The 14,776-nt window shown below is 39.4% G+C and overlaps 1 protein-coding gene across 1 annotated transcript in view; it reads right to left on the reverse strand.

Moving 5' to 3' along the window:
* The window catches only part of susd6 (sushi domain containing 6), a 34,017-nt gene that overhangs the window by 17,436 nt on the left and 1,805 nt on the right, over positions 1–14,776 (reverse strand). Inside the window, exon 2 of the mRNA XM_085247520.1 lies at positions 9,395–9,580. Within this exon, the coding sequence (XP_085103646.1) occupies positions 9,395–9,539 (145 nt within the window). The 5' untranslated portion in view covers positions 9,540–9,580. The remainder of the gene's footprint in view (positions 1–9,394; positions 9,581–14,776) is intronic.

Below are 14,776 nucleotides of genomic sequence, written 5' to 3' on the forward strand. Positions count from 1 at the left end.
GCAGAGGCAACCTTATCTCCTAATCAGAGATACAACTGTTACAAAGAAACAGCAGCCAGCACTTTAAATTCACATATTAGCAAGCAATGAATTGTGTTCAGTATGTCAGAGGCTAACTATTTCAGAAACTGCATACACATCAGGGGCAATATAAACTTGATAATGACATCTCCACTTACTGTCAGTCCTACTGAATAGAGTAATAAAGCAAAGATGTTCCTGCCTGTATTCAACACAGACAAAAATGATTCACGACCAAAAAATTCCAGGCTCGTATGAAACAGCGATAAATACAAAATGATTCCAGTCTCGTCTTTAGTTTTAAATTGATTTCTTTGGCCAAACATCCCTGATGGAAAACACTGAATATAAAATGATGTATTTCTAAGAATATAGAAACATAATAGCTTGAAAAAAGGGTAAAAACAAAACAACAGAGTTTCAAGCGAGAAACGCAGGTTGATTTTATTATTAGTAAGTGGTCCAGAAAGAGAAGGAGAGATAACTATTGTATCATCATAAGGCAATTACAAAGTACAGTTTATACTGCTGGGTAGACCTAAAACATAGCCATTTATGGACATGAACGGCTATGTTATAAAACTCAAAGCCTGAATGGCCCTGCGGCCAGGAGGGCAACTTTACCCACACTACATTTTAGCACTGTGAATGAGAGCACAAAGAGGAAGCACAAAACAATGAACAACAAATAAGTCATTTACAAACAATAGAATAATTGTTCATATTTAGAAGTTAGCCAAGCCTCCAGTCATTAAGAGTGTCACAAGTTTCTAGTTATTTTTAAATGTGCCAAATACATTATCAAAACTAAATTGTGGGACTCCAGCGCAGCGACATAAACAACTAGTAGTAATAACTTCAGCCTACAAATGCAAGCCCCAGCTGTTCAATTTAAACATATTTAGCAAATTCATTGCATGAAAATGAAGAGCCAAAAAAACACATAATTTCTAAATCTAAGTGTGTTGGCTCACACTTTGTCAGACAAAATAAGCACTTTAAAAGACATTTCTTGACTCTGATAGATGGAAGACACCTATACAAATAGATATGCAAATACAAAAATATGATATTCAGGATATACACAAGCCGGCTTCCTGTAAATGCTAACACAATTATCCAAATGGATTCCAGGGTAGCATAAACAAACACTTTCACCATTTGGCTGCTGTTTGTCACAGAGAGCTGTTTACAAATTACGTAATAAGCACAGAGGGCATTAGAGTGGACCTAAGCCAACTGGCCACGAAATATCTCAACACTCCAACTAATGGGCTGTTTAAAGTTTGAGCGATGAGACAAGACAAAAGAAAAGAAGGAAAAAGAAACACGAAATAATGAGAAATAGACAGGAAATGCTGATTGGTAATTGGGACATTCTCCTGAGACCACAGCCAAGTTTCGTACAATGCATTCACTGCAAAGTCAGTAGCCGTGTCAAGAGGGTGAGACTAAGGGGATGTGCTTTATGTGAGAACCCATCTCAGGCCTGCAAAACAGTAAACACAAATAATACTGAAGCGTTTTCAATACTGAAAGCATGTGCAAAATCAAGCGATGGTATTTCTCTGATTTCTCTATGCAAGAACATCAGATAAGAGTCTCTTTAACCAACTGCATTTCAGTTGGTTAAAGAGAAACAGCTGTACAGCACCTCCACCCATGACAACAAGCGGCACGCATGCAGCAGGATAGCACATGTACAGCCCAGCCCTTCCCCTTGGCTCAATAACAGTAAATCTGTCAGACAAATTTTATCTTGCTTTCCATTTTTTCTGCATGAGAGTGACTGTATTTGAGCAGCCAATATGCACTTTGGAGAAGTTATTTAGTTATTAAACCAGTTGATTTTTTAAAATGAAAGCTGGAGATTAAGGAAGAGTTGCAGTAAAGCTGAAGTAACAGTTAGGGTAACAGTTAGGGTTTGTGTGGCGAGGCAGTGCATTATTCTCCCATTTTCACTGCCTCGGCACAGCTCCACATGTTGAGGCTTGAACATACACTGCACATATCTACAATGTACTTCACTTTTGCAGTTTTGGCTGAAACATGATAGGTACCATTAAAAGAGGTACTGCTGAGGTAAAAGGACAAAAACATTTCTGTATAGCCAAGTATCTTTCTATGTTTTGGAGTTGTAGCCGCTGTTCTGCTTCATGGTAAAAGCTTTCAAATGGCGATGCGTTGGAAGGCCTCATTGACACGCAACAACAGGAAGTGCAGCTTTATTTGCCAACAGTGTCGGAGATCAACTGAGCTACAAAGCAAGATAACATTGTTTTTCCAATTATATTATGGGGGTTGGTCAAATCAGCAGAAAGCTGATCATTGGCCCCTATCACTAAAACCAAATTCCTGAACTTTTCTCGACGTTAACTCAGTGTCAGATTGTGCACACTGTAAAGTCATTGCATATATTCAAGGCAAGCTAGAGTTTCCGTTCCTCCATTAAGCTAGGATCTTGATGAGATAAAGGTCATTATCAAACATGTAGTGCAAGGCTCCATGCAGATGTGTAAAGACTCCACTTCAGTGTACCGGTTTGTACTGTCTGCTGCTGTCCAAGTCAACAACAGAACAGATAAGTTGTCTTAGTCCAGTGAAAGCTAATCTGGTCAGCTTCGTTCCCTAAACCATGTAGAGTATTTGTAGTAGTGATAACACTTTTGCAGCAATGCTTGATCCTGCCGACATTTTCATGAGATTAAGTGTGAGTTCCATTTTACCCTTCCATACTGCTACACAGAAAACCATTCACGATGCACGATGCACCCACGTCATGTGCGCTCATGACGATTGCTCACAGTTTGAAACAGCTTGGATGTCTCAACCATTGGCAGATTCAGCATATGTGTGTGGGATGCTCGGAGCCTTATGTGTGAGCTGATGAACTTGTTTGAACAGGATGTTGCTGTTGACTAACGGTGTGATACAAAAAAAAGGAGGGAAAAAAAACCCAGCCCACACCATTTCAGTATGCCTGAAAAACACACATCAAAGTTAAGGCGAGACAGGAGGGAAAAAAGACAAGGCAGAAAAAAAAGGAGACTGAACTTCGATAGAAAAAAAAGAGTCAACGACAGAAAGAGATTAACATAAAGGTGTGACAGCTTGACAATGCAAAGTCCAAAAAAAAAACAACAACAAACAAACAAAAAAAACATGAAACAGAAAACAGAAATTCACAAAGGTAGGCAAAAACATTGGGAGTTAATGCACGTTAAGAAAAATTGAGTGAATAAATGACAAAAAGAAAAAAGCAGAAGCAAAAGCAACACAAGACAGGAGACTGGGGGATATATTTAGCAGCTCATTAGTCAGAGATGTCCTCTACTCAGCAGGCTGGTCCCTCAGATGAGGCCCTTTGGAAATCATTATGACTGCCTGCTGCTTCAGACAACCACACACATCTCACTGGAAAACAATTTACAAACCGCCTCTCCTCTCCACAGCCTTAATGTTGCTTCAAAATGATTCTCAGTTTTTGAAAAGAGGCCCAAAACCAAAGCTTTAAACAACAAAGCGGCATGTTTTAATCATGATAACTGCATAGATTTTAACACAACACACACTACATCAGCCTGAGGTGTAACCAGTAAGAATGAGGTTATGTTATAAAAGCAGCTTTGTGTACATTTTGTACATTATCATTTTGTACATTACTGGTGGTGCGCTTGTACCACTACTTCCTTGTTTGACATTCATTAACCTTTATGATGAAACATCTGTCAATGGCAAAGGACTAGTCAAGCATCTTAAGGACAGGACAATATACATGTTAACCAAAAACTGCACCAAAATCAATGGGAAGAAAATTTAAAATACAGATAAACACTAAAGAAAAAAATGTAAATCATACATTGTGACAAGCTTAGTGGCAAAAAGCTGGGAGGCAGCACTGTGTAGCTAACAATAATCCTGGCCATCTGGGATGTGTACCAGTAATGGAACTGTCTGGTCAACACTTTAAAGTGAATGAGATAGTCTTGCATCACCTGTCCACACTGCAGCATCTGTTTTCATGAAGTATTTCTTTGTCTGGTGAGGCATTTAAAGTTTCCCCTTAGGGCTTGATTGGTTGGTAGAGCTGTTAAATGACACAAGATGAGAGCAGAGATTGATGGCTCAAGTGATAAACACACAGGTAATGAAAGAGAAAGGCTGCTGCATTCGACCAGACTGCTGCTAATGGGTTCCAGTCTCACCTGGCTAATGGCTGGCTTTACACATAGAGGAAGAGAGAGAAGGAGAGCGAGAGAAGAAGAGAGACATCATATAAAAAAAAGGCTCTAGTGTGTTCTACACACAGTCACATACACACACAGACTTGAGTTAGCAGTCCTAATTGCTGAGTGGTGATCTAGGGGAGGTGCAGCTTGCTGTGATTTGGGCTATAGAGGGCTAAAAGCCTTCTTTGTTCTCACATTTCAGTAAGGAGCCAGTAGCCAGTGTGTTGGATTACTCCTGCCTGCCTGCAACCGCCTTGCTAACAGGACTTTAGGGGGCTTTTCTGAAGAGTTAATTGCATAGGAACAATTGTTCCCCCTCCCTTGGGCTGCACTGTTTGTAAACCCAGCCTATCTAGCAAACTTTCTGTGATGGTTGGAAACCAATAGTGTAGAAGGAGACTCACACACTGTGGTCTTTTTGTTACACACACACACACACACACCATTTTGTTGCTACATAAAGCAACAAGTTTCAAAGACTTATCCTGTTTGAAGATGCAAGAAGTAGGGCATGGCCCATTCAGATATTTTCCTCTGTGGTCAGAGCAATGACGCTATGTTAGCCACTAGAGTCTCTCCATTATTATAGAGAGAGGAGAGTTGTCAAGTCTTGTTCTTTAAGACTTAAAACTGAGCCTTCAAGAAAAAAAGTTCCTTGGGTTGGACTGATTTATGACATGCCAAGAAAAATGGATTTATGAGCACAATAGCTCTTGATGAGGCAGAGAAAAATGTATTTACTCCATGAATGCACAACAATTGACTGTTAAAAACACAAATTACAAAGGAAATTAAAAATGCAGCCCTCTGGACCCTGTCCTGCTCTCATTCCCTCTTCCCTCCACCACTTTCTTTATCCTATACTTTTTTTTCCCAGAGCCCTGGAGAGCCGTTTCCTTTTCTCACACATGAACATACATTAATGTCACCACCACACAGAGCACACAGCGGGCTTGTTTCTGGTCCTTGCTAGTGCTTTCATGTACAGCTTTAACTCAACTTCAGAGGATAATTTTCTTTCTTTTTTTTTGGGGGGGGGGGGGGGGGGGGGGCAATATTTATCTATTTGACTGGGAAAGTTATAGCCTTTCTGGCTCTTGATACACAACACATTTAGAGCAGAAAACATGCAGCATGCAGTTATGTGAATAGACCCTCTGAGCTTCCATCTTTGCTCTTTCACTTCTGACTCACTGTCTGGGCTCACTTCCTCTGAAACAAACCACAAAGGCTTACTGTTAGGAATTGACACCATATTAGGAACTGAGCTCTGTGGAGCTAGCATAGTGGGATGTCAGATAGACTCAGAAAAGACATGAAACAAGCAGCGTTTGCACTGTGCCCTGAAAATCCTCCAGACTGATGCTATTTATCCTTTGCATACACAAAACCCAAGGTGCTGCTTCGTAGCCATGTTTGTTTACTGGCACCCTGCTTCAATGAATAGGATGTTTTGTTTAGTATGTTGCTACTTTGGGAAGAATGTCGAGAATCATAAACGCAAATGTAATCATGTGAAGCAATCACAAACACAAATCCCAGAGAGCCATTTACATTAACCCAGAAGATAACCTTCTGGTAATCTTGTTTACAATGAACAGCTGAACGACAGATATAAAAGACATGACAAGAGACAAGACATAGCCAGTTTTAAAAATACCTAGACTCTGAAGGCTTTGCAACTACTTTCTAACAGGCTGTATTAGCAGTTACAAGAAATTGTTCTCCTGACCTTTTCCAGAAAGAACATGAGGCCGAAAATACAGGCGCTTAAAGCTTTTCCCAGACGTGTTAAAGGAACCAAAGACAGGCAAAGCACATTCAAACGGTTAATGTCTATCATTTTCTCTCTCCATCAGCTAAAGGTCAAATTTCCTAAAACAGTTATATCCACAAAACCTACACAGACTTGAAGTAGAAATCTGATGCTGCTCTCTGCTGTAGTGTAAACTTCTATTTAAATGGACTATAGTATATTTTCTAGTATCCATTTCTATTCATCATCAACACTGCTGTTTGCTGGAGTCTGGAATAGGCCTGTTGGCTGTGATGAAATTTTAGATTCATGAAATTTCCACAGCAATCTCCATCCCTGGAACACGTCAAGGGATTACCTGTGTGAATTATGTATGTCGAGCAGGAGAGCGAAAGGAAACGGCCAGTAGCTAATGATGAAGTTAACGCTTTAACATGAGTGTTTTGCTTTTATGGTAATTTGACTCTAATTATCGATTTAACACCATACTTCTGCTGTAAATGCTGCAACTTGTGTCTTGTTCTAATGGCACTTATGTTTACAGCCAACCCTCCGTATTACCATTATTTCCAATGACTTTTCTTGGCTGAATTCTCTTTCTCTTTTTTTAATCCTGACATAGTTTACCAGAGTCTCATCAATAAATATCAGGTTCATCTTGCTTTGTGCGATCTGGGCTCAATTAAGAAGAATGAAATGAGCTTCAAGTTCTGTTTACTAAGGAGCTAAGCCTCTAAATGTTTCATTGCTCATTACAAGTTCCTTGTGATTGTGATCAAATATTTAAATTTATAATACGGTGCTTGAATTGAAAAGATACCCCAGAAACCTCAAAGGAAATCTGAAATATTGTACTGAAAACCCCCCCAAAACTTGTGCATAAGCCATCTTCATTTGGACTTAATTAATGCCAAAGAGGAAAATATTAAGTGTTATAGGACACTTGAACGTTTGAACTGTGAGTCAGCTTAAACACTGCCTTATGTACTGTAAGGAAGTGGTCGGAAGTAAAAAAAAAAAAAAAAACTTACAGAGCTACAACAGTTAAAAATAACCTTTGTATTTTTATCAGTTAACACGCAGCAGCGTTTGAAATGTTCCATTGCATTCCTGAACAGCTAGTTGCAGCATGACAAACAATTTTTTGCATAAAAGTGGAAGTTTAAAAAAAAGAAAGAAAAAAAGTATATACAAAATCACTATAAAACTTCAACACTTAGTTTGATTTATACAGATTCCTTCAAGCAACTTGCTAAAAAGACAGCAAGACTAGAATGCTACAGAGCTTAAAAGTCTAGTGCTGAAGCAAGGGTGTGCAACATTTGTTTTCCAGAAGCAAATGAAGGGCCACGGAATGGACAGACGACACACATATTTCAGAATTATGGTAAAACTCCATGAAATGTAGTGCACACAGCAGACTATTTTACAGTAGGCTGTTTGTTGGCCTACAAAAGCATGTCTCTCTTTACAAAAGAAAAAAAACAAAAAACAAGAGCTTTCTCTTTAAAAATGTTGACTGTTTTGTACAATTTACATACCATAATAGTACTAGTCCTCTTCATCCCATGTGAGACAGGGTGCACAATTGATTATATTTATGTTTGAGCTGACTGATATTGTCATGCAAAGATTACTTACATAAAACAATCCTCTGAAATGCTGTATAAACAACTAAATGAGCCTACATCCTTTCAACTGTATAATATGCATCACTGCAGAGGTCAAACACAGACTCAAATCAGACTGTTTTACACTCATCAAAAAGTAATATTTGTCTCCTAATTCAAACATTTATATGCTTGCAGTAAGAGGATAGAAGACTTAGGTTAATATTTACCATATATTTAAAAAAGGGATTGTTTTGTACACATATACCAATATTGAATCATTTGACATGGCCATGGCAAGCATTAGTGGCACACCCTTTGTTGGAACCAAGTTAAACAGCAGTACAGACTCATTACAGTCATTCACGTTGAGATTCATTAACACAATGTTGTCTTTTAATTCATTTCTAAGCATTGTTTTGCTTTCTTTCCTGTATGTCGGAGGGATCAAGACACTTCATATTATGCTCAAATATATGTTGCGAGTATAGAGAACTAGCTGTGACTTCCCAGAAGCTGACTGACAGTCTTAAAGGCGCAGGTTCCTTTTTCTGTGTCAAAAAGAATGAAGTGGCTCGAATATCTGTGTTCAGCCCTACAGGAGGCAAAACAGCAAACAGAAATACTTGATTACATACACACACGCGTGTGCACACACACAATCTTCTACAGCACCCTGAGCACGTGGGCTAGGGATTTGAGGACACACTTTTATTGGTATTGGTAGACAGTCTATGCGTGCGAGTGTGCTGGACGCAGAACGTGAGCGTGATACCAGCCCCCCTGGGCTCAACATGAGTCATGTGTGTTACATAAGGCATACCGAGAGATAATACAGTTGCCATTAGCAATCCCCTCCTCCCTTGCTCAACGGCACATCTCCCTCGTTTTATACTCCTACTGTTGCTGTTTCTGACTCTCATAAACACACTATTTATTTAAGGAATTAAAGAAGAAAATCAATTAATGCATATAAACATCTGAGAGCCTTAAACCACTCCTTACACAGACACACACACAGACACACACGCTCACACAGTATGCTTGCACTCTGTGGCAAGGACATCTGGCACATTTCACAAGCTGGCTATGTGTGGAAAGTGCATGTGAGTGTGAGTGTGGTTGCGTTTTGTGTGTATGTAGGGGGGAGGGGACTGGAAGATTGGAAGAGAAAAGAAAGCTGACACAAGTGGAGGGGTTCAGCAAGTCCACAGCATCGACATTACACTTCTTTAGAGGAAACAAAGGACATCAGCTTTATAGTTCCTGTATTATGTTACTGTTTACCACGTGCAAGACCAAATTTCCCTCCATTAGACAACAATGAATTCAGTTTTAAAACCTGACACTTCCCAAATAATGTAGGACCTCAGGGTAAAACGCCAAACCTGATCTGAGGGTTGTTGTGGGGCAATAACAAAAGTTGTCTAGCCGTGCCAAAAGCTCTCGGAGGGTTCTAAATGTCATGGTTGATTAAAACCTTATGACAGAAATGTGACCGCATCTCTCTGTTTCACTCAATAGGGGAGGAAAACTGTTGTGACTCATTAGGACAGTGAATGGATTCACAGAGCGTGTGGGACTGAGCTCTTAGCTGCCGCTCTGAACCTGACCAACCCAAGGGTAAAGGAAGACGATTTAATCTAACTGACCTGTGGGAGGAGGGGAAAATAACCTCAATCAATTCACAAGAGACAGGCAAAGAAAACAGTTTATTTGATGTGTATCGTGTGAGAGAAAAGGCAGAGAATTCAAAAAGCCATGAGCATGTGACTTACCTGATGCGTGACCATGAGGGAGCAGGATGAAGAGGAGGATAAGCACGGAGGCAGCCAGCCTGTGAGCTGGAGAGGAGGAGGAGGTAGAGGATGAAGAAGAGGAGGACAGGGCTCTCGTCTGAAACGCTACCATTCCATCGCACATCTTTTCCTCCGACAACCAGGGAGAGTCCTCTATGGCTTAACCTGTGCAGGCCACACAGACAGGAAGGGACAGAGAGGTATGAGGAGGGGGGAGGAAGAGCGCGGATTACTATCAACATTCAGCGAGGATTACGTAACCACAAGCAACACAGAGACAGGAGGGAATTAAGAGATAGCCACAGTGCACGGGCTGGAAGACAGAGTCACAAAGTGAAGCCCTGACCTGCATCTTATTAAACAGCAGCTGAATTCCTAATATTAATAACTGCATGAATGACTCTACGTCCATTTCCTCCTCATTTGTTTGATCTATTATTAGGATCCTCCAGCATTAGCCAGTGTTCCTCTTATCTCCACTCGATCCCTAATCTTGGCTCTGCCACAGCATCTAACCAAATAAACCAGACGTTAAAGTCCGTTGTAGATGATGTAACGAGATCACTCTTGCTGGTGAGTTAGCAACACTGGCGGCTGGGCATGGTGGAGACAGAGGCTAAAAATGTGTGTGAGAGAGAAAATTTGGGTGCGATTACAACTGCAACTTTTGCAAAGACCCAGATGACTGGGAAAAAGGAGTTTGTCTAAGAAAACCATCATCATGAAAGAAGTTTAATTTCCAGAAGATCATGTCTCACACTCTACTGTGCTGTTAAAGCAGTCAGCATCAGCAAAAATTCAGACATTTGTAAGGATATCATTTATATTTCATAATATTATTTATACATCTAAATAAACAGTGTTCTTAAAGATTTTTTCATGCTATGTGTGCACCTCAACTGTGATTCTATTCCATACTGTTGGTTGTTTACTACAATGGAGTGTGATGGAAAATGTATGCAAAGATAATGGCAATAGGTGATGCATTCAGAAATGATTCCCATATTTTGTTTACCATATACTGTAAATTGGCAATGATATCAGTCTGTTCAGATTCCTTTTCCCTATACTACTTGGAGACGGCAAATAATACTTACGGATTATTTTTCTTGTATAAAAAAGTTTAATCAAAATCAGTGCTGTAATTTTTTTTTTTTAAAGGTAAGATGCAAATGCAAAAATCAGACACCTAGTTCTCTGGGCAGACAGCAAACAAAAGCATGAAGGACATCAAGAGTTACTGTGAGACATCTTTAAACAGTAATATGCAAATAGAGAGCAACAACCTCATCCTCTCTCCACCAATATCTCTCCATGATACCAACTTAAATAACTTCCTAAAAGCATTTGTTGGTTGATTGAGGTGATACGATGCAACACACCATTACGTAAATGAGATGCAGATGCACATAGAGCTGTTTATGTTGCATCAGAGGGATAAGGATGAAGTAGAAGTGGCTCTGTTCTGTGGGAAACTAGATGGCCTGCAGGCAGAATATTCTCAAGAGGAGGCAGAGGCCCATTACATTTCCACAAGGCTGCGAAGCTAATGCCTACAGTAATGGCATGGCTGCACTTAGAGAGCCGCAAATTTAATTGCTGATCTGCTGGATGGCCACTGGCACTGACACAGCATATGATCTGGACTGTGTAGAAGAAAGTAACTGTAAGGACATATACACTATAATATAGTGTATATGTCCTTACAGTTACTTACAGTTACAGTTACTGAAAAACGTAATAAGATTCCAGTATATAGTGACTATATACTGGAATCTTATTACGTTTTTCAGTAACTGTAACTGTAAGTAACTGTAAGGACATATACACTATAATATAGTGTATATGTCCTTACAGTTACTTACAGTTACAGTTACTGAAAAACGTAATAAGATTCCAGTATATAGTGACTATATACTGGAATCTTATTACGTTTTTCAGGTACAGGATGCAGATATGACAGTTTAATTAAAATATAGCTGCTTCCTCATTGCTTCACTAAGAAGTCAATGAGAGTCATGTGTTTTTAGTGTGCTTTCTGCATCAAGGTGATTAGATAGGTTCTAATTAACTTCAACATTGTATTTCTAATCGCCTGTGTTTTAGCATTTGAGTGCTCTGGACAGGGCTATATTCCAAATTTCCAACACAAACAAGGGAAAGCAGCCCACCCACTGCCTGCCATCTTTCTGATGCCCCTAAGAGTGGGATGAAGAGTCATACCTGACTGTGGCGCAAGCCAGTGGGAAACAGTGACGTAAGTCAATTTTGGCAGGACAGTCTGGGCACTGCATTGAGCCAAAGGGCAGCTAGTCAAAAGCACATGCAATGGATCTGTGCCAGCCATTTGATCCATAGATGCTTTCTCATTTGTCCATGCTGGCTGCTATTGTCGGGTTATATAGAGGCCCTTCATTATCTTTTTGACAGATGAATGTCAATTTTAGAAGTATCAAGGACAAAATGCACAAAGGAAAGACAAAAAACTGCAATTGTTGAGGTTTAAATAACTGCTTAGGGCTGCATTTAAAATGCAGGACTGACCTCCTGAAAAAGCTGAGGGCATAGTATTGACCAGCCAGAATGTCTACAAAGTGAAAACTAAAGCAGAATTAGCTTAATTGCTTTCACACAAGAGAGTCTGAAAAAGGAGAAAGTCATTAAGTCTGTTCTAGGGTATCCTAAAAAGCACAGCTTCCAATTAGCTATAACAAGACATTTTCACAACATGAAAGGAATTTTTGCACATCTTCTAATGCACTGACTTTATGTTCACATATTTAATTGATTAATAACAGAGCAGGCAGGTTGACAGCTAAAAGCACAGGAATACTTTAAGTCTGGATGTCAACCTGCCTTGCAAATGTGTGGGTTTCCTGTCAAATGCAGCAAAAGATGTTAAGCTTGAAACATCACATTATAGAATGTGCTTCTATTTTCAACCTCAAGTTTCCTGAAACACCTTTTTTTTAATCAACCTGCACACAAAAACACTTCCTGCCAGAAGCTGCACAGTACTAACAAAGCAATTGAGACCGAAACTAAAGTACAGTGTCTTTAAAGATAGCAAATATTAGAAATCAAACCAATATAAATGGTTGACTTCTAAATGAATTATTAGAGTATAACTACTTTACATTATACTATTATACTAAATATCACTATCAAATTATATATACCAACAAAAAGGCAACTAAAAGGAAAAAACTGTGTGAGTTTCAGAAAACATACCAACCCCCCATAAAAATGAGATACAGTAAACAATACTGTAACAGCATTCTGAGGCAGGAGGACAGGAAGTGGCAAGAACAGCCAACCAACAAAACTGGTACGGGCAGTTCTAGCTTGCCATTAAGTTAATAGACAAGGAAGTCTATGACCAAAATTTTCAATCTGCACCACAAAGTCTGATTAAGAAGACTAAGGATGCAACGATCCAATATTGTAATCAGATATTGACTTGTAAAGCTGGATCGCATATCAGTGACAACTTCCCAGTCTCTGCACCAATCTATTCAAATCTTTTAACTGTTGTTCTATGTTTATGTCGCCATGCGACAGCAGCAGAGCTGAAAAGAGCTAACAGCAAAAGAGCAAGCGATTTGGATGTATTTCATGCCTGCTAAACTGACAGCTTTTCTTTATATGTTTTTCATTACGTGCAAACTGTGGTCAAGTGAAAAGCTCAGACAACGAAATGTTTTTTGTCTTCTCTCCCTTTTAGTTTTGCTCTCGTTATCTGTGCTGGGAGAGACATTATATAAAGTAGAAACTAGAAGGATGTTGTTTCGGTAAGCTTTTATTACACTTACAGCAACACACTGTGAACTAGATTAATATTTCACTTCAGCTATCTCTTGTCAGTTCCGCATTGTGTGTGTACAAAGAGGCAAAAAAAAAAAAAAAAGACGGAAAAAAAAAGCCCTAAATAAACTAGAAACTACCATGACTTTCTCTTTAATTGAGTGGAAATGAGATGTTGGCAAAAAAGATATATAAAATTGTAACTTCAGTTGTTTTTGGTCTGTTCTTTTATGCATTACTTTACTAAAAAAAAATACCAATTAGGTAAGTTTATATTCTTCAACAAATTCATCCATCAAGTTTTATTTTACAACATTAGAAAATAAAATCTTTGTGTAAAGCCCAATAAAAGGATGATTCCCAGTCTCTTTTTCAGTGTGAGGAAAAAAAGTGTGGTAATTTAACACTGGACCTGGATAAGTACTCTGTCTTAGCAGATACCCAAAACCAAGGAATGGCTATCAAATGGAAAAAACTGGATCATGACATCCCTCAAGTTTAAAACTGCACTTCATAAGTCATTTGGACATTTCTTGGTCGTTTATCTCATTCCATGTGTTACATCTGTAGGCCATACTTAGGTCTAGCACATTAAAGAAGTTGAGGTTTTAAAAACATAAACACATTTTCAGAGTGTGTAGTCTTGAACTTTGGGGGAAAAAACTATGTAACTCTCCACTTGAGACACCAATGAGCCAACCAGGCAGTCAGCAGACTGCTACTGCAGTTTTTCAGCTGCCCGAGGCTCCTGGAATGCAAAGGGAGCCAAGGAGAGAGCAGCAGCACAGGCATGTGTCCGGGAACAGAGAGGACTCAGTGCGCCAAAGAAACAGCCCAGAGGAGATTTCCATCCGATAGCCCTCCATGCTACTGCTGCTGCTGGTAGAGCCTACGTGGGCCTATGAAGGGAGCCCAGAAACGGGGCTCTGCATGGCAGAAGAGAAAGGACCCTTTGTTATTAAGTACGATAGTGTTAAACCCCACAGTGCCTCAGCATCCCTCTGTACTGCCGCAAGGAAAGAGAGAGAGACACAGAGAAAGATGAAGGAGAGAAAGAAGAAGAAACAAGGGAAAAAGGGGGAAATATGATAGTGGTGAAAGATGAGGAAAGGATTTAAGGCAAAAGCAGTACTCTCATTTATACTCACAATGTGTTTTCTCTAGGTATGTTGTCAAAACAGAAAACGCCCCCAAACTCAGGGCCCGGAGTTATAAAAATTTCACTGCAGTTACATAATGTCCTTTAAACTAAGAACCATTAAAGCTTCACATTGTATATCCATTATTCTGCGGATGCTAAGGCTTGTACAATGCATGAAAACAAAACTAGTCAGTCTAAACAATGGGGGAAATAAATAAATAAATTAAGAACATGAGTGAGTTCAGCAAAGAAAAACAGCCTTTCATCTCACGCCTTAATTCTGTTGAAAAAAACCTATCCAACAAAAATAAGCTCTAGGAATTAGACGCAAACATTTGGGTATCGCTGAACAACAACTAGCAGGAGTGACAGCATTATGAAATATTGGGAAATTTTGGGGCAATAAGCCCATCATA

Source organism: Mchenga conophoros, linkage group LG15 (genome assembly GCF_057382185.1).
Source record: "Mchenga conophoros isolate Kocher_MC1m ecotype Shallow Benthic linkage group LG15, M_conophoros_male_GT1.1, whole genome shotgun sequence".
NCBI classification, from domain to species: Eukaryota; Metazoa; Chordata; class Actinopteri; order Cichliformes; family Cichlidae; genus Mchenga; species Mchenga conophoros.